The sequence below is a fragment of the Carcharodon carcharias genome, chromosome 2 (assembly GCF_017639515.1).
Source record: "Carcharodon carcharias isolate sCarCar2 chromosome 2, sCarCar2.pri, whole genome shotgun sequence".
Classification (NCBI taxonomy): domain Eukaryota; kingdom Metazoa; phylum Chordata; class Chondrichthyes; order Lamniformes; family Lamnidae; genus Carcharodon; species Carcharodon carcharias.
The window spans coordinates 15,073,633-15,094,829 of record NC_054468.1 but is presented as its reverse complement, the minus strand read 5'-3'; the positions used below and the strand labels follow the sequence as shown (position 1 = coordinate 15,094,829).

The window sequence follows — 21,197 nt, the reverse complement described above, 5'->3', positions numbered from 1 at the left end:
TCTTAATTACTTGCTGTACCTGTATACTAACTTTTTGTGACTCATCCACCTCAGAATTCTGCGGTCGATCTCTGTTTAAGTAATAGTTTGCTTTTTTATCCTTCCTGCCAGAACATATTATGTGTTCAAGCCTCTGCAGTTGAATTGGGCTTGAATCTAAGTGGTCTGACGCTGAGCCAAGGTTGGTACTGAGACACTGTGGGTGGCAGTTAAACATATCAACAACATGAATGAAAAGACTTGCATTTATGTAGCGCCTTTCATGAGCACCATCCATCTCAAAATGCTTTACAGCCAATTACTTACTTTTAAAGTGTCATCAAGTAGGAATTGCGGCAGTCAATTTGCACACAACAAAGCTCCCGGAACCAGCAATGTGATAATGATGAGATAAACTGTTTCTTTGGGATGTTGATTGAGGGATAAATATTGGCCCAGAGCACTGGGAATAATTCCCCTGCTCTTCTTCGGAATAATGCCACCGGATCTTTTTTGTTCACCTGAGAGGGGCAGACTAAACATCAGTTTATTGTCTTATCCAAAAGATGGATTGACATCTTGCAATACATGAACAAGGTCACCTTACCATGTTCAAAGTTAAGTCCTGGCAGCGGAAGAAAGTAATCCTTTTTCCTGTGCTTTGTGTTAGTTGGTGCGTCAGTGTAATGAAGGGGCAAGGAGAATGGAACGAACAGAGATGATGTACACCATCAACAGTCAGCTGGAGTTCAAAATAAAGGTAAGTGTTTTACATTGCTTTGGGTGCAGTTGAAGAGAGAGGAATGCAAAAGGCCCTTTCATTCAGATCATTCCATCTTCTGAATTAAATCACCTCTACATTATATTTCCTCTTTGTCTTTCCTTCAACCCATGGCTCCCTGATTCACGAGTATCTAATTCCCTATTTGGATGATTCAGCCAACTGGAATTAATTACCATTAAGTAGGTGGTAGATGATTCCACTATTCAATGACTATAAGCAATGGGGGCGTTGATATAAGATCAAATGTAAGTGTGGTAGACAGAGAACAGCAGAAACCTTTCTGTGCAAAGAGTGGTGGAGCTTGGATTTCATTATCATCAGAGCTCAGCATTGAAGGAGAGACCATATTGACATTGAAGAATAGGTTAGATATGTGGTTAAAGGAAAGGGAGATAATGGATATGGAAACAGTGTAAGTACATGGATTATGACTGCTGCTTGTGCAAGATAAAACCAGCACAGATTGGTCACCATGCCTTCAGCCACCTCGGTCCCACATCTTGAATTCCCTCCCAAAACCTCCCCACCTCCCTCTTCTCCTCCTTTAAGACATGCCTTAGAACTGACCTCTTAGACCAAGCAACGTCCAAAGATTGTCGTCTTCTACTCAGCCTTCATTCATTTTGATTTTGGCTCTGTGAAATGCCTTGAGAAGCCACTCCTCAGGGTGCAATGTAAATGCAAGCTGCGGTACAGAAACATAAAAACATAGAAACTAGGAACAGGAGTAGGCCATTCGGCCCTTCGAGCCTGCTCCACCATTCATTATGATCATGGCTGATTATCCAACTCAAAAGCCTGCTCCCGCTTTCTCCCCATACCCTTTGATCCCTTTTGCCCAAGAGCTATATCTAACTCCTTCTTGAAAACATACAATGTTTTGGCCTCAACTACTTTCTGTGTTAGCGAATTCCACAGGCTCACCACTCTCTGGGTGAAGAAATTTCTCCTCATCTCAGTCCTAAATGGTCTACCCCGTATCCTCAGACTGTGACCCCTGGTTCTGGACTCCTCCACCATCGGGAACATCCTTCCTGCATCTACCCTGTCTAGTCCTGTTAGAATTTTCTATGAGATCCCCCCTCATTCTTCTGAACTCCAGCGAATATAATCCTTAACCAACTCAATGTCTCCTCATATGTCAGTCCCTCCATCCCAGGAATCAGTCTGGTAAACCTTCGCTGCACTCCCTCTATAGCAAGAACATCCTCAGATAAGGAGACCAAAGCTGCACACAATATTCCTGTGGCATCACCAAAGCCCTGTATAATTGCAGCAAAACATCCCTGTTCCTGTACTCGAATCCTCTGGCTATGAAAGCCAACATACCATTTGCCTTCTTTACCACCTGCTGCACTTGCATGCTTACCTTCAGTGACTGATGTACAAGGACACCCAGGTCTCGTTGCACATTCCCCTCTCTCAATTTATAGCCACTCACTCAGCTTGCCTTGTCCAAATCACACTGAAACATCTCTGCATCCTCCTTACAGCTCACCCTCCCACCCAGCTTTGAGTCATCTGCAAATTTGGAGATATTACATTTGGTTCCCTCATCTAAATTATTAATACATACTGTGAATAGTTGGGGTCCCAGCACCAATCCCTGCAGTACCCCGCTAGCCATTGCCTGCCATTCAGAAAAAGACCCGTTTATTCCTACTCTTTGTTTCCTGTCTGCCAACCAGTTTTTTATCCATCTCAATACACTACTCCCAATCCCATGCGCTTTAATTTTACACGCTAATCTCTTATGAGGGACTTTGTCGAAAGCCTTCTGAATGTCCAAATAAACCACATCCACTGGCTCCCCCTCATCAACTCTACTGGTTACATCCTCGAAAAATTCCAGTAGGTTTGTCAAGCATGATTTCCCTTTCGTAAATCCATGCTGACTCTGTCCGATTCTGCCACTGTTTTCCAAGTGTTTAGCTATTAAACCTTTGTCGGGGCTGAAACTGGTTTTTGTCTGTCAGGCAGAGGAGCTGCCAGTTCGCTGTTACCAAAGACCAGTTTCACCCCCTTGGTGTCTGCGGGACACTGCAAATCAATTCAGAATGATCATTGTCATTTCACTGGCGCACAGCAGCCAATTGCACACAGCACATTTTGAAAAACACCTAAGGTAAATGACCAACTAATCTTTTTCTTCCTGGTGGTGTTTGCCAAATGACTATTGGCTAGCTGATTCCTTGCTCTTCTTTCATTAGTGCAATGGGATCTTTTACATCCGTCTGAACAGGCAGGTTGACCTTCTGTTTAATATCACATCTGAAAGGTGTCACCTTCAATAATGCAGCCCTGTGCTGAAGTGTCAGATTATTTACCCTAGTCCTGGGGTGGGGTTTGAACCCACAGTCTCAGAATTTAAGAAATGGAGTAGACCATTCAGCCCCGCCAAGCTGTTCAACCCCTCCAGCCCATTCAGTTTTAGGTCCTTGCTTAATATAAGTCTATTGATCCCTGATCCACCAAATTTTGGAAGAGAGTGTCCCAGATTTCCACTGCCTTGTGTGTGAACAAGTGCTTCACTGTTCTACCCCCTTGTTCTGAACTCACCCACCAGAGAAAATAGTCTTTCTCTATCTGCCCTATTAACTCCTTTAACCATCTGAAATACCTCAAGTAGATCACTCCTTAATCTTCTCACCTCATGGGATTATGAGCCTAGTCTGTGCAACATGTACTCATAATTTAGCCCTCGGAGGCCAGTTTGTTACCAAGTGGGAGCCAAACTAACAATGAAAGAATGATGCCTCAGAATGGTCAACTGGTCTTGTTGTTCAGCTGAATCCGATTCAAGTGCGTTCACTCCTGACCCGGGCCTTATTTGATCCAAATATTTTTTTCACTGGGTCAAATCCAATTTCCGTGCCTTTGTTTTATGCCGGTGCTCCCCGCAGACTGCCTAATGATGGAGAGTAGATGGTTCCCCATTCTTTGCAGCCACTGTTAACGTTAAGTATCATCAGATCAGCTCGGGATAGATGGAAAGTAAAACCCTCCGATGATTCCACCCCTGTCCCTCCTCCACAAGATGACTTCGTCCATAGGCGCAGATGTGTGGCATTTGCTTTTCCCAAGCCAGCCATCCAATGACTCAAAATGCATTCTTAGAAAAAAATCTTATTCTGTTCATATTTCTGTTTGCAAAGTACCAAGTTAACCCTGAAGATATTATGAGAGTTTTCTAAAGCTGGCATTAGAACACACAGGCCTTGTGCAGCTCACATTATCAGGCTCAGGTAGGATTAGGTCCCTGAGAACGTTTCCAACTACTTCACTCTGGCGTCAGATTACAAACCTGGTGTTCTGTCTAAAATGAACAGGATAATTGCACTCAAACTGCTGAGAGGAATGGATAAAGGAAGGTGCTGATTAATGAGTGGACACATAGGCCAGTGCATTACTAGAATGCACTGGAACCCCCACGACCATGCGATAGGACAATATTGCCCATATTCTTCCTATGAAGAATTCTTCCATATTCCCCCTTCAAGGCTGATGGATACACACCGCGTATCATAATTAGGGCAAAGTCGATTAAAAATCTATCAATTATTAGCCATTAAGTAAACCTTACAACTTCTGATACAGAATGACACGTAACGAGAGCACCTCACAGATTGTCTGGCATGGAGAACAGGGTGGCCACTTTGTGGTGCGCTCTTTTTGAAGTTCCCTTCTGTCACTATAAGACCTGCTGGAGGAATTCCAGTTTATAAAATGTATAAACCTTCTTTGTACTTAAATAAAGGGTCTGAGCCTGAAATGTTAGCCAGTCATTTTGTCTGATCACACTCCAGTAGAAGCACATTAGAATATCTTATTACATTGAAGATGCAATATAGAAATAAGATAGAAGGGCTCACATTTAAACAGCGTCTTTATGACCTCAAGATGTCCCAAAGTGCTTTACACTCAATGAAGCACTTCTGATGTATAGTCACTGTTGTAATGTAGGGGAATACAACAGCCAATTTACACACAGCAAGATCCCACAAACAGCAATGAAATACATAACCAAATACCCTCTTCTGAGTGATGTTAGATGAGCAATAAGCATATTGGTCAGGAAGCCAGCGAGAACTCCTCCGGTCTTCTTCAAATAGCGCCATAGGATCTTTCACACTCACCTGAAAGGGCCTTGGTTCAACATCTCATCTGAAAGAGAGCACCCCCAACAGCCTGGAGCACCCTCAGTATGGCACTGGATTATCAGCCTGGATTTTGTGTTCAAGTCTCGGCGAGGGACTTGTCTCCACAATTTCCTGACTCGGACATGACCTGATGCAAGTGCAACAATAAACGAGTTGTTTCACTCGATTGCTGATTTGCCTCATCTTCTGACTCATTCTCCTCAGCCTCAGTGTTGTCCTGTCCTTCAGGCGTTGGTTTTTCAACTGGGATTTTCATTTTGCAATGTGTCACCTAGTGACAGCTTGATACTGTCAAGAGTATGAGGCTACTGCATTGGATATTTTTTTAATCATATGGGCAGAATGGATGAAATTGCTGGCAAATCCAGTTTAGCAAGAAAATATGATTTATGGTTTGGCTTGCAAACATATTGGGATTAATAACTTTGTAACATATTCATCAGGCGATTTTCATCGAGCGACATTCATTGCCAGAAAGATTCCACAGCTGACTTCCAAAATATTATTCTTGGCCATAAGTCCCACATATTTTACATGGAGAGATCAATAAGAGAAATCTTAAATAGCTGGTAGAAATGAATAAGATAGCTAGATTCTTCGATAGATAGAAATAAATAATAAATAGGTAGAGAGAGAAGCAGGTAGGAAGAAATATTGTATCAAAAGCAATGACAGTTGAGTAGATTAAGTCCTGGCACTTGGTGAAACAAGCTGGCCCAGAAAGGGCAGACTCTTGGCACCAGCAAGCCACTTAGTTCATAACCATGGAACTTCCCACAGTGGGAAGTGAGTGGGTGGGATTTTCAGACAGACAGAACACAGTCCAATTTGTAACATATTTTGTCATGTCCTCTTTGGCTGAATATCTGTGGCTATGCTGTGTTGGAGAGCACACAGTTCGTCATCTGATGTCTCTGTGTCTTTGTCCCCTTAAAATAAATCATCTTTTTCTTCCTAAATATTTTTGATAACCTTCCTCACTCTGCAAAAATTAGAAGGTTTTTAAAAACACCCATTCATCACAAATATACGACATCTGCGGTGGTGTACATACGTAAATCTTTGAAGGCAGCAGGACAAGTTGAGAAGGCTCAGATAAAAGCAAAATACTGCAGATGCTGGAAATAAAATAAAAACAGCTGGAAAAACTCAGCAGGTCTGTCAGCATCTGCGCAGAGGAATAGAACTGACATTTCAAGTCTGTATGACTCTTCATCAGTTAGTAAGGTTGTTATAAGAGCGTTCATGATCCTTGGTTTTATTAATAGGGGAGTGGAATGGTTCCAGGGTTGAGGAACTTAAGTTGTGAAGATAGATTGGAGAAGTTAGGACTGTTTTCCTCGGAGAAAAGAAGGCTGAGAGGAGATTTGATAGGGGTATTCAAAATCATGAGGGGTCTGGACAGAGTAGATAGGGAAGAACTGTGAAAGGATCGAGGACAAGAGGGCATGGATTTGAAGCAATTTGCAAAAGAAGTAAAGGCGATAAGAGAAAAAACGTTTTCACGGAGTGAGTAGTTAGGGTCTGGGACGCACTGCCTGAGAGTTTGATGGAGGTAGATTCAATTGAGGCATTCAACAGGGAATTAGACTGTTATCTGCAAAGGAAGAATGTGCAAGGTTACGGGGAGAAGGTGGGAAAGTGGCACAAAGTAAATTGCTCATTCGAAGAACCAGTGCAAACACAATGGGCCGAATGGCCTTCTGCGCTGTAACAATTCTGTAGTTCTGAACAGCAAAGAAGCTGATGCTAAACCTGAATTAATTGCTGGTGAGCCCTCAGCTGAGGTATGGTGTTCAATTCTGGGCACCGTGTAATATATTTAGATTTCCAAAAGGTGTTTAATAAGGTACCACACATAAGGTTACTTAATAAGATAAGAGCCCATGGTGTTAGGGGCAGTATATTACCATGGATAGAGGACTGGCTAAATAATAGATGGCAGAGTTGGGATATGGGGGGGCATTTTCAGGATGGCAACCTGTAACTAGTGAAGTGCCACAGGGATCAGTGCTGGGGCCTCAATTATTTACAATATATATTAATGATTTAGATGAGGGAAATTAACGTACAATCGCCAAGTTTGTGGATGACACTAAAATAGGTGGGAAGGCAAGTGATGAGGATGCCATGAAGAGTCTACAGAGGGATATAGACAGGTTAAGTGAGTGGGCAAAAATGTGATAGATGGAGTATAGGGCACAACTTTCCCCCCGTTGTTGGGGGGAATTCAGGAGCGGGAGTGCCTCCAATCGGCGCGCCCGATTGGGGGTGCGCCGCCATTTTACGTGGGCGGGCCTTATCTGTGACATCCGCAAGGAAGCGCTATGCACTCCCTGTGCGGGTGGGGGTGGGGTGGAGGTAGAGGATTCCCTGAGCTGAGAGTGCGCTGTATCGCGCATGCGCACGAAAGATCGCACTCATCCCCCTGAGGCTAAGTGCTGCCTCAGGGAGATCGGCTCCACAATAAAAAATCTTAAAAACAGAGGGAAAAAAAATTTCCCTGACATGTCCCCTCGTGTGACACTGTCATGTGAGTTGGGACATGTCCATCACTTTTAAATACACTTTTATTAAATTTTTAAAAACCTACATGAAACCTCATCCCGCCCGTGGATTGGGTTTCCTGCTTTTTCTAGTTTCCGCCAGGGCTATCGGCCTGCTCGCTAACCTTCAGGTTGGACAGACAGGTCCACTAATCATGTCAATTACTTTGTCAATGGCTTCAATTGGCCATTGACAAGTCGGCGGGCGCACAGCTGATTCGGCTGGGCCCTCGCCTACCTGAAAATTGAAATGATGCATGGTGATGTCGGGAGTTCATCCCGAGTCAGTTTACGGGTCAGCGAGTGGGCCCCGCCCCCCAGTTTACCAACCGGGAAATCCTGTCCATAATGTGGGAAAGTGTGAGGTTATGCACTTTGGCAGGAAGAATAGAGGAGCTGAATATTATTCAGATGGAGAAAGACTGAAGAAAGCTGGAGCACAGAGGGATTTGGGAGTCCTTGTGGATGAATCCCAAAAAGCTAACATACAAGTTCAACAGGTAATAGGGAAGGCAAATGGAATGTTGACCTTTGTTTGAAAGGGAATGGAGTATAAAAATAGGGAAGTCTTGCCAAAACTACGCAAGGCACCAGATAGACCACACGTAGAATACTATGAACAGTTTTGGTCCTCTGATCTAAGGAAAGATATATTGGCATCGGAGGCAGTCCAGTGAAAGTTCACTAGGTTGATATTGGGTATGGAAGGATTTTCTTATGAGGAGAGGTTGAGTAGGTTGGGCTGTACTCATGGGAAATTAGTAGAATGAGAGACGACCTTTTTGAAACATAGGCCAGGATATTTAGATCGGTGAGCAGGGGGCGGGGCCCACTCGCCGACACGTAAAATGATGCGGGATGATGTCAGGTGGAACTCCCGAAGTCATCATTTCCATTTTCAGGTCGGTGGGGGCGCAGCCAAGGCAGGTGTGCACCTATCAACGGCCAATTGAGGCCTTTGAAAAATTAAGCTCATTAACGGACCTGCCCGTCCAACCTTAAGGTTGTTGGGTAGGCCGGGAACCCTGGAAAAGGTGTGAAACCTCATCCATGGGCAGGACAAGGTTTCATGAGGGTTTTTAAAAATGTAATAAATGTTTGATTAAAAGTGATGGACATTTCCCGACTCATGTGACAGTGTCACCTGAGGGGACATGTCAGGGAAGTTTTATTTTTGCCCCTTCACCATTTTTAAATTTGGCGCCGATCTCCCTCAGGCAGTACTTAGCGTGCGTGTGCGCAGAAGAGTGCGCTCCCTCGCTGAGGGAATACCCACACCCCCAACCGCCAGCACAGGGACCCCTCGGCGCTTCCTGGCGGACGTCACGCTGGGTGGGACTTAATTGGCCCGCCCACGTAAAATGGCGGTGTGCCCCTGATTGGCACGCCCGCTCTTGCACTTCCCCCACCAACAGAGGGAAAATTCTTCCCATAGGCCAGAATTTTTCCCTCATGGGGCGCGGTCGGTTCCACTCCACAACTTCACGTGGGCCGAGCCAATTAAGGCCTGCCCTGCGTGGATCGTGAGCGGCTGCGCTCAAAGCTACCTGTGTGGTTGGGGGGGGGGCGCGAAGGAGCGAGAGAGCGGGCCTGACACACAGTTTGTGCATGCGCGTGAAAGAGCGTTTCAATCTCCCTGAGGCACGGAGCTGCCTCAGGGAGACTGAAGCACTTTTAAAAAATATTAGCAGAGTAAAAATTTTTTTAAAATGCTCCCTCATGTGACTCTGCCACATGAGATGGGACATGTTTTTAAATTCAAAATTAAGTTTTTAGTTAATGTTTGTTTGCTTCAGGAGCGGGATGAGGTTTCCTAAAAAAATGCAAAGGCCACTTGGCCTTTTCGCCTGCCCAACCACAGTAAGGCTGGACGGGCTGTGTTCATTTGATTTTAATTAGTTTGTTAATGGCCTTAATAGGCCTTTCAATTATCAGCGGGCGCGCAGCTGACTCCGGCGTGCACCTGCCGGACGAAAAATCGCGTGAGTGCGCAATGACCTCGCCAGGACGCACGTCATATTACGCTCAAGCATGTCGGGCGGGCGCCCTAATGCCGAACGTAAAGTTCTGCCCATCTAAGATTCTTAGGGGGCTTGACAGGGTTAGATACTGAGAGGTCGTTCCCCCTTGAAGGAGAGTCTAGGACCAGAGAGCATAATCTCAAAGTAAGGGGCCACCCATTTAAAACAGAGATGAGGAGGAATTTCTTCTCACAGAGGGTACTCAATCTGTGGAATTCTTTACCGCAGAGGGCTGTAGAGGCTGGGCCGTTAATTATATTCAAGGCCAAGATAGAGATAAAAACGAAAAACTGCGGATGCTGGAAATCCAAAACAAAAACAGAATTACCTGGAAAAACTCAGCAGGTCTGGCAGCATCGGCGGAGAAGAAAAGAGTTGACGTTTCGAGTCCTCATGACCCTTCGACAGAAGGTAGAGAGATTTTTAATCAGTAAGGGAATCAAGGGTTATGGGGAAAAGGCAGGAAAGTGGAGTTGAGGATTATCAGATCAGCCATGGTCTCATTGAATGGCGGAGCAGGCTTGGTGGAGAAGCAAGACTTCCCTATTTTTATACTCCATTCCCTTTGAAATAAAGGCCAACATTCCACTTGCCTTCCCTATTTCCTGTTGAGCATGTATGCTTGCTTTTTGGGATTCACTCACATGGATCCCCAAACCCCTCTGTGCTGCAGCTTTCTTCAGTCTTTCTCCATTTAAATAATATTCAGCTCCTCCTGGGAGACACAGCAAAAATTTTAGGAAGAAGAAGCATACTAAAGGGAGGATGAGGCAACCATGGCTGACTAGGGAAGTCAGGGACAGCATAAAAGCTAAAGAGAAAGCATACAATGCGGCGAAGAGCAGTGGGAACCAGGGGATTGGGAAGCCTACAAAGACCAACAGAGGACAACTAAAAAAGAAATAAGGAGGGAGAAGATTAAATATGAGGGTAAACTAACCAATAATATAAAAAAAATTGCAAGAGTTTTTTTAGATATATAAAGGATAAGAGAGAGGCAAAAGTGGACATTGGGCCGCTGGAAAATGACGCTGGAGAAGTAGTAGTGGGGAACAAAGAAATGGCGGAGGAACTGAATAGGTATTTTGCATCAGTCTTCACAGTGGAAGACACGAGTGACATCCCCAAAGTTCAAGAGAGTCGGGGGGCAGAGATGAGTTTGGTGGCCATTACCAAGGAGAAGGTGCTAGGAAAACTGAAAGGTCTGAAGGTGGATAAATCACCACCCCAGAGTTCTGAAGGAGATAGCTGAAGAGATAGTGGAGGCATTAGTGGTGATCTTTCAGGAATCACTGGAGTCAGGGAGGGTCCCAGAGGACTGGAAAATCACTAATGTAACCCCTCTGTTTAAGAAGGGAGTGAGGCAAAAGATGGGAAATTACAGGCCAATTAGTCTGACCTCGGTCGTTGGTAAGATTTTAGAGTCCATTATTAAGGATGAGATTTCAGAATACTTGGAAGTGCATGGTAAAATAGGGCAAAGTCAGCATGGTTTCGTCAAGGGGAGCTCATGCCTGACAAATCTGTTAGAATTCTTTGAGGAGGTAACACGTAGGTTAGACAAAGGAGAGCCAATGGATGTTGTCTACTTGGACTTCCGGAAGGCCTTTGACAAGGTGCCGCACCGGAGGCTGCTCAGTAAGATAAGAGCCCATGGTGTTAGAGGCAAGGTACTAGCGTGGATAGAAGATTGGCTGTCTGGCAGGAGGCAGAGAGTGGGGATAAGGGGGTCCTTCTTAGGATGGCGGCTGGTGATTAGTGGAGTTCCGCAGGGGTCAATATTGGGACCACAACTTTTCACTTTATACATTAATGATCTAGGTGAAAGAACTGAGGGCATCCTGGCTAAGTTTAACACTTCACTAGTTACAGGTTGCCATCCCAAAAATGCCCCCCTTATCCTAACTCTCTGCCTTCTATTAGTTAGCCAGTCCTCCATCCATGCTAATATTAATATCCCAATACCATGGGCTCTTATTTTATTAAGTAGCCTTATGGCAGTACCCTATCGAACGCCTTTTGGAAATCTAAATATATTATGTCTACTGGTCCTCCTTTATCTATCCTGCTTGTTACTTCCTCAAAGGATTCTAATAAATTTGTTAGGCATGATTTCCCCTTCAGGAAACCATGCTGATTCTGCTTGATTAGATTATGCATTCCTAAATGCTCTGCTATTACATTCATTATAATAGTCTCTAACATTTTCCCAATGACAGATGTTAAGCTAACTGGCCCATAGTTACCTGCTTTTTGTCTCCCTCCCTTTTTGAATAAGGGTGTTACATTGGCAGCTTTCCAATCCTCTGGGACTTTTCCAGAATCTAAGGATTCTTGGAAGATTATTACCAGTGCATCCACTATCTCTGCATCTATTTCCTTTAATATCCTAGGATGCAACCCATCAGGCCCTGGGGCCTTTAGCCTTTAGTTTCTCGAGTGCTCACTGAACTCTTCCTCCTTCAGGTTCCATGCCCCAAGAGGGTATTGGCAACCAAGGACTTACATTGGACTTGTCCATGATTCCACTTGGCCAAGTATTGAAGTGGTTTGCTATAGCATTATGGCTGACCGGGAAATTCTCCTACTCTTACCAGCTTGGAAGGATTTATAGGCTGACATTCAACCAGTTTGATAAAGTGACTTTCCATGGCCATCAAGTCCTGTAGTGGGTCTTGAACTGGAGCGTTTGACCCAGAGGTAGAGACGCCACCCTGCATCCACTGAACTAAACATTAATTTCCTCTCCGCAGATGCTGCTGAGTTTTTCCAGGTATTTTTGTTTTTGTTATTAATTTCAGGTCCACTTCTTGCCTGAAATATAGTTTGTCACCATTCAGCTGGTGCTCCATCTTGTGGATGTATGGGGAGCTGAGGAAATTCATTCAGTTGTGACGTGCCTTGGAAAATTTTCTATGTTAAAGCTGCTGTATAAATGCAAGTTCTTGTTGTTGTTGAGGGTTGGTGAGTGTTGAGTGTGAGACAGCCCTGGTGAGTGTTGAGTTGAGTGAGGGTTGGTGAGTGTTGAGTTGAGTGAGGGTTGGTGAGTGTTGAGTTGAGTGAGGGTTGGTGAGTGTTGAGTTGAGTGAGGGTTGGTGAGTGTTGAGTTGAGTGAGTGTTGGTGAGTGTTGAGTTGAGTGAGGGTTGGTGAGTGTTGAGTTGAGTGAGGGTTGGTGAGTGTTGAGTTGAGTGAGGGTTGGTGAGTGTTGAGTTGAGTGAGGGTTGGTGAGTGTTGAGTGTGAGACAGCCCTGGCCCCTGAGCTTCCAAGAGGTAATTTTCTGACTTTGCACCGAAGAGGAACTACTGCGTGTCAGGAATCGTGCAGATAGCCATTACTTTTTTCCATAATGAATGGCAAATTGAAGTCAAACTCCTTCCCCCCCCACTCTCTTCCCCCACTCTCTCCTCCACTCTCTTCCCCCACTCTCTCCCCCACCTCTCTCTCCCCCCACCTCTCTCGCCCACCACTCTCTCCTCCCACTCTATCCCCCTACCTCTCTCTCCCCCCACCTCTCTCTCCCCACTCTCTCCCCCCACTCTCTCCCACACACGTCTCTCCCCCCACTCTCTCCCCCAACTCTCTCTTCCCCCACCTCTCTCTCTCCCCCCACTCTCCTCCCACTCTATCCCCCTACCTCTCTCTCCCCCCACCTCTCTCTCTCCACTCTCTCTTTCCACTCTCTCCCCCCACTCTCTCCCACACACCTCTCTCCCCCCACTCTCTCCCCCAACTCTCTCTTCCCCCACCTCTCTCTCTCCCCCCACTCTCCTCCCACTCTATCCCCCCACCTCTCTCTCCCCCCACCTCTCTCTCCCCACTCTCTCCCCCCACCTCTCTCCCCCCACCTCTCTCGCCCCACCGGCTGCCCCCACTCTCTGCCCCCACTCCTCTCTCCCCCACTCCTCTCTCTCCCCTCCACCTCTCTCTCCCCTCCACCTCTCTCTCCCCTCCACCTCTCTCTCCCCTCCACCTCTCTCCCCCACCTCTCTCTTCCTCCACCTCGTTCTCCCTCCACCTCGCTCTCCCTCCACCTTGCTCTCCCTCCGCCTCGCTCTCCCCCCACCTCACTTTCTCGCTTTCCCCCCACCTCGCTCTCTCGCTTTCCCCCCACCTCGCTCTCTCACTCTGCCCCCACCTCGCTCTGTCACAAGAATATAAGCAATAAGAGCAGGAGTAGACCCTGTGCAATCATGGCTTCTACTCCATTTGCCCGCCAACTCTCTATTAAACGTTTTCCCCTCCTTTTTGCATTCTTCAATGTAAAGCTCTTTGAGCTGTGTCCCTGCATAAGGAGGACAATAGAATTGCAAACTGTTGTGGTCTGGAAGGAGATGGGAATCAGTTTGCAATTGTCCTCAGGCAGTTAGACCTTCCTATCATAAAATATTGATAGCTTTCTCAGCAGGCTTAGAACAGGATTACGAATGGACAGCTACAAGAAAAATAGAGCAGTCGGTAAATGGAGTGGGGAAGCTCAGATAGGATCCCTTGCACGGGCTCAAAACCCCCTCCTCATGCCTAGGAAACGTTCCCCTAGAGGCCTGGGCTGTGTGTCAGGTAGGGAAGGCCCCAGGAGAGGCTGTGACATTAACCTTGGGGCTGGAGGGAAGAGCGCAGTCAGGAACTCAAAAACAGTCAAGGAAATCCTTGCCTCCTGGTTTCCGGACCATAACCCCACCCCATGCTCCTAAACCATGGCCAGAGTAAAACACGAGAACTCAGCATGCACAGCGTTGTTGGCAACAAACACAGCCTTAAGAGAGAAGCGACACCGGACGGTTCATTAAGTGTCTATTATTTTACGTGACCATGTCTATTTGTTATACCAAACTATTTCAATGTATTGTAAATAAAAATGCTGATTAAAACTGAGCACTAAAACTAATAATTGAAATCTTTGATTTATGCATAGGGAGCATATATGCACACACATATATGTATATATTTCATATATATATATATTTTATGCATATGGCCAGAATTTTTGGCTCGGTGAACGGGAGCGAAGACCACTCACAGGTGTAAAATGACGCAGGGCGATGTTGGGCATGCGTCCCGATACCACCACACTAACCAAACCAACAAACTGAGCTGCCCGTCCAGCCTTAAGCTTGGCGGGGTGGGGGCAGGTGAAGACCCTAGGCAGCCTTCGCATTTCTCATGGAACCTCATCCAGGGGCAGGACGAGGTTTCAGGTAGTGTTTATAAATCGAATAAAATTTTTTATGAAAATTCATTGACATGAGGGGACGTGTCTTAAAAATTTTTCTTTTTCTTTATTTAGCTTTTTTAAACTTAAACTTATCCCCTTGAGGCACCTCCGCGCCTCAGGGAGATTTCAGCACTCTTTGACGTGCATGCGCGGAAGAGCACAGGCCCGGACTCAGGGAATCCCCCCCCCCCCCAACCTCTGGCCGCATGGGGAGAGCTCAGCGCTCAGCGCTCCCGGGCGCACGTCACACTGGGCAGTTCTTAATTGGCTCGCCCACCTAAAAAGGTAGCATGGATCTGATTGGAGGCGCCGATTGGGTTTGTGCCAGCCCCCGCCTGCCCCTACACAACCCCCCCCACCCGCCAACAACGGGGGGGGAAACTCTCTCCTAGACAAGGAATTGTATTTGTGTGGTAGGGACTGGATGGACCAGAGGTTTCTGACCTGTCAGTTATTATTCATCCCTTTGTATTAATGTAACTACCACTCTCACATTTTGAATATCTCAAATTTTGGGGTAATTATAATTATTGCACTGAGGGTAAATATATTTTTTGATGTGTTAACACAGTAAGCTGGGGCACATGGGGCTGGATTTTCCCATGCGGTTCGGGGCCACGGGTGAACGGAAATCCCGAGCTCGCACTTGCCAGCACCGAAATCGGCTCAGCAGTCTTCCAGGAAGCGGCCTCCGGATTTACCACCTCCGAGCCCGCCTTCCATGCTCCTGATGATGCCGGGCCCACCACAGGGCCACCAGTCCTGGAGCCTCTGGAGGAGTGGACATGCTGAGACAGGGGGACTGAGAGGACACCTCAACACAGAGGTGCTCTCTAATGAATTTGAACATTCAACTGCCAGGCGATCATTGCAAAGAGGGAGTGTTCCATTGGTTGTAAAATGCTTTGGGATGCTCTGAGGTCGTGAAGAGCGCTGTGTTACTTGCTCCTTGCGAGTCTCACTTATTTTTTTAATGTTATTTTATACAGTAATTTCCTTTGTTTCTGTAATTTTATTAATTTTGTACTTGACATTTATTTTTCCCTCCCTCTTAAGATTGCTGTTAGTCAGCTCTTGTTTTTTCTCTTTTATACACTTCATTTTCTACCACCTGGTGTTTTTTTTCCAGTGTTCACTAACCACTCTGGAAAGAGAGGTTGTGTTTGGATTGAGGTTATATTTAGTTCAAGCCTGACAATAAATCTGGAGATTGAAATTGCCAATTCCCCCAAAATCCTGGTGCTGTCCGCAGCCCATCTGCTTAGCAACTCAATCTAATCGAACAGCACAAGATGCACTGAACTGGAACTCATTTTTCACAAAATTGCATTCTGCGATTGCTGGAGAATATTTGATAGTGAATCGACGAGGCTTAAGGGTTGAGTAGTTAAAAACAAATGTTTAATCCAAGAACCTTTTTGATTTGACCAATAATTATTATTTAAGTTATAATGTTGGGACCAAGATACACACAATCAGAACCACATAAGAGGTAGGCCAGGTTCGATGACCTGATATTGATGGGATTTCAACAGTTTTCTTGTCAGGAATAATTTTGCTTTTAATCTTTTCTTTTTAAACTTCTCTTTGCGTACCTTTTCGGGGTAAATCTCGCAAGTTAGAGATTCACTGATGCAGGTGACGGCTTTATAAACCTGTAACTTAACCAAGGGCAGTCAACAGCCTGCACCATTTTGTATGTGGAAAATTGCAGGCACTGCACATGCATGCACCGTTCAACAGCTCAACAATTGCTCAAGCTCTTGATACCTCCTTCTGTAGCTCAGAGCTCCATGCTGGCATGTGCCAATTTATAAAGCTTCTGCCTGTTTGTATTTTCTTCTTGAAAATGCTTCCTGCCATAGTCCACATTGTTCCCTAATTCCCTCCCTGTTTCCACCTCCAAGGCGTCATTTCCCATCTGTTGCTTTAGTTTGCACTGCAATACCCTCAATGTTGCCTCTCAGCTGACAGAGTCGCACGGGACTGAGATGCTCCAAACTTGAAATTGGGGGCCAGAGTTTCATGAGCCGTTTGTTCATTGGGCTGAAATGGGAAAGGGGAAGGTTCACAAGTTCTTGCCAGTAGCCATTGACTTGAGATCTTCTCAACCAAGTGCAAATTGGCACTGCTGTTCTCAGTCTTACAATGAAGCCTTTCTATATTTCATTTGCCACATCCAAATGTCACTGGGTCTGAGGCTTTCACTGCATAAAGAGTGTTGCTTACTGACAATCTGGTGGAAAAAAAAAGGACAGCAAGTTCAAATTCATTGCTGGTATAAACAACTTAAATGGAAATGGCTGCATTCTTGACATCAACCCAAATAGTGATTGAAAAATCTCTTGTTCAAAGGGCATCCTGTTCTCAATCCCTTGTCTCTTCATGCTTTAGCCTGACTTAAATTTGTCGACACATGTTGCGGGAGAAAATATGATGCTGCAAGTGGCTATTTGCAGCAGTTTTAGTACCCCACAGTGCAGTTAAGTACATGAGCTATTGAAGAGACTGGTTTACGAGTGGAGGCACAAGTGCATGTCTCTGTCAGAGATTTCTTCAGTGCTGAATAATTTCACCTTATCAGCCCTGCCATTCTCTTGAGTTGTGTGGCAGGTGAACAGGATGCAGGGAACCTTTCTTTATATTTTTGTTCTTTATTCCTTCCATGGGGTGCAGGCATCATTGGCAAGGCTGGCATCCGTTGCTCATCCCTAATCACCCTTGAACTGAGTGGCCATTTCAGAGGGCAGTTAAGAGTCAACCCCCTTGCTGTGGTCACAAATAGCCACAGATAGGTCAGACCAGGTAAAGATGGCAAATTTCCATCCCTAAGGGACATTAGTGAACAATTGATGATAGTTTCATGGTTCAACTTTTTCCTGCAGAGAATTCTGGAATAATGGTAACTCCTGGAAACACCAGCTAGCATTATATTCCATGTTTGTTAATTGAATTTAAACTTCACCAGCTGTTATGGTGGGATTTGAACCAGAGCATTAGCCTAGGCCTCTGAATTACCAGTCCAGCGACATTACTGACATGCCACCATCTACCCCGTCAGCAGGTTGTGGATTCAGCACTTCTTCAGTTACTTGAAAACAGAATCCTAGCTAACAGTCCAGGGCATCCAAAAGGGAGAATTTTCAGAAAGGCTGTTACGGGACACCTGAGTTTTTTTGTGAAAGATTTTTCAACTTTTTCTGCGGAGAGTTCTAGAATGATGGTAACACCTGGAAAAACCAATTTGTAGCTGGTTTCTGGAAAAGCTGTGGAAAATTCCCTAGAGCAATCGAGCAAACGGGAACATAGGACTGTACAAGACCAAAAAAAAGCCGATTCCTGTCTCAGTCACGCAATCGTAGAGCTCACCCTACACAGTGCTCTTTCGAAGGCAGGATAATGTTAGACTTAAAAAACAAAAAACTGCGGATGCTGGAAATCCAAAACAAAAACAGAATTACCTGGAAAAACTCAGCAGGTCTGGCAGCATTGGCGGAGAAGAAAAGAGTTGACGTTTCGAGTCCTCAAAGAGGAATCGAAACATCAACTCTTTTCTTCTCCGCCGATGCTGCCAGACCTGCTGAGTTTTTCCAGGTAATTCTGTTTTTATACTGTTAGACTTGTTTAATTGGCAGTGCTCGGAAAGCTGTGTCCATCCTCAATCCAGAGACTTGAGCGTGTCATTTATGTTGCACTGTTGGGGGTGACTTTGCTAGTTGTTAAACCCAGATCCTGCCTGCCCTCTCGAGTAGGCATAAAAAAAAACTCCCATGCTACTATTTGAAGACTAGGAGAGGTTTTTCTTATTCATTCATGGGATGTGGGGGTCGCTGGCTAGGACAGCATTTATTGCCCATCCCCATGGTGGTGAGCTGCTTTCTTGAACTGCTGCAGTCCATGTGGTGTAGGTACACCCACAGTGTTGTTAATGAAGCAGTTCCAAGGTTTTGACCCAGCGACAGTGAAGGAACGGCCGATATATTTCCAGGTCAGAATAGTGAGTGGCTTGTAGAGGAACTTCCAGGTTGTGGTGTTCCCATATGTCTGCTGCCCTTGCCCTTCTAGATGGTAGTGGCCGTGGGTTTGGAAGATGCTTTCTAAGGAGCCTTGGGTGAGTTCCTGCAGTGCATCTTATAGATGCTACACATTGCTGCCACTGTGCGTCAGTGCCTAAAGGAGTGAGTGTTTGTGGATGGGTGCCAATCAAGTGGGCTGCTTTGTCCTGGATGGTGTCAAGCTTCTTGAGTGTTGTTGAGCTGAATTCATCCAGGCAAGTGGGGAGTATTCCATCACACTCCTGACTTGTGCCTTGTAGATGATGGACAGGCTTTGGAGAGCCAGGAGATGAGTTACTCACCGCAGGATTCCTAGCCTCTGACTTGCTCTTGTAGCCACAGTATTTATATGGCTAGTCAAGTTCTGTTTCTGGTCAACGATACCCCCCAGGATGCTGATAGTGTAGGATTCGGTGATGTTAATGCCATTGAATGTCACGGGGTGATGGTTAAATTCTCTCTTGTTGGAGATGGACATTGCCTGACACTCGTGTGGCTCGAATGTTACTTGCCACTTGTCAGCCCAAGTCTGGATATTGTCCAGGGCTTGCTGCATAGGGACATGGACTGATTCAGTATTTGAGGAGTCACGAATGGTGCTGAACATTGTGCAATCGTCAGTGAACATCCCCACTTCTGACCTTATGATGGAAGGAAGATCATTGATGGAGCAGCTGAAGATGGTTGTGCCTAGGACACTACCATGAGGAACTGCTGCAGTGATATCCTGGAGCTGAGACGATTGGCCACAACCATCTTCCTTTGTGCTAAGTGTGACTTAATAACCTGGACAATATGTAACGCTCAACCAATGCTACAAAACCAGTTTATCTGGTCATTTATTCTGTTGCCTATGGGATGCTGCTGTGCACAAATTGCTTGCTACATTTGCCTATGTTACAACCATGATTACACCACAAATTGTAAAGTACTTCAGAATAACTTGAGTTTGTGAAATATACCTTATAAGTGTCGCTATTATATAAATGCAAACTGTCTTTTGCTTCCTTTCTTTAGTATGCAGATTACTTCTTATTACTTCACACTGTCCTCCAAGAGTCTTTCTTTCGTGACCTATTCTCAACACCACCCACATGGCTTTGTTAAAATGGCCCCACCATACCAAAATATTGACTTGCATACTAGTTGTCTCTGTTTCTGCATTTTTTCCATTACAGCAGACATTGAATAGCCAAGGCAATCACATTCAACAAGCTAACCTTGGCCAATTATTCAGAGCCCTCATGGATCGGGACCTACTTTGGAGGCCAATACTTTAATTTGTGTTAACCTATCTCGTGCTTTATTTTTTACGGGGGAAGGAATTCAGCCTCCCACTGTTGCCATTATTCAATCTGCAATCCTAGGAACAGCTCTTTAATGTTTGGCACAGGCAGTGCATTTTATTCAACCAAGATGTCGTTGCTGGTAACGGACATCCTCAGGGGGAGAAAGGGATTTGTTTTGTGAAGAGCTTTACCCGGGCTCTCTTCACCCAGCTTTTGCCTTGTTGTCGGATTGTATATGCTTGTAAGTGCATTGAGAAGAAATAATAACTGCAATTGGCAAAGGATAACCTTCATGCCATGAACAACGGTGTCAAAACAACACTCAGTCCCACCATCACCAAATTTGCTCCTTTTAAATCTGCAGATGGGGGAATACTCACTGACAGGATCAAGCAAATAGCCCACTGGATAGACACTACTCTGATCTATCCTCAAGTGAGACAATATCTCTCTGCCTGTGCTTGATAATCTTCTGCAGCTACCTGTCAGGTATGAGCTTGATGCAGAACTCTCATTACTTAAGAATGAAACGGCAACTGACTCCTGAGCAGCAAAGAAAATGCCTGGAAAGGACTCGGTACCAACTGAGCTACTCAAATATGGAAAACCCCACCCACTCCCATACTTCCATGACCGCCACTTCCGCTGCTGGAGAGAAGACTTTGTCCCACAGGATATACGTGACACAGACATCAAATTGTACAAGAACAAAGGCAATCGATGGGATTGCAACAACTACCGGGTCATCTCACTCCTCAGCGTCACTAGGAGTCATTCTAACAAGGCTCTGTCAAGTAGCCAACAGAATATACCCAGAGTACAATGTGGCTTCAGAGCAGGCAGACCCACAGTAAATGTGATCTTCTCCCTACGTCAGCTTCATGAGAAGTGCAGATATCAGCAAACATCACTCTACCTTGCTGTTGTGGATCTCACAAAAGCATTTGACGCCATCAGCACACAGGCCTCTACCAGTTTCTGTCAGTTTTGAGATCAAGAATGGGGTGAAACGGGGCTGTGTCTTAGCTCCCGCCCTGGTATCTTTTCTCTGTCCTACTGCCCTATGCTTTCTCTGCTGACAGGGAAGGAGTGGACCTCCACAAATGATCAGACGGGGAACTGCTCAACCTATCAAGATTGAAAGCCAAA

General features: G+C 45.4%; 1 protein-coding gene across 1 annotated transcript in view; it reads left to right on the top strand.

Moving 5' to 3' along the window:
- LOC121275348 (rho guanine nucleotide exchange factor 26-like) overlaps nt 1-21,197 on the top strand; it is a 213,825-nt gene that overhangs the window by 137,940 nt on the left and 54,688 nt on the right. The window contains exon 10 of the mRNA XM_041182854.1: nt 650-739. Within this exon, the coding sequence (XP_041038788.1) occupies nt 650-739 (90 nt within the window). The remainder of the gene's footprint in view (nt 1-649; nt 740-21,197) is intronic.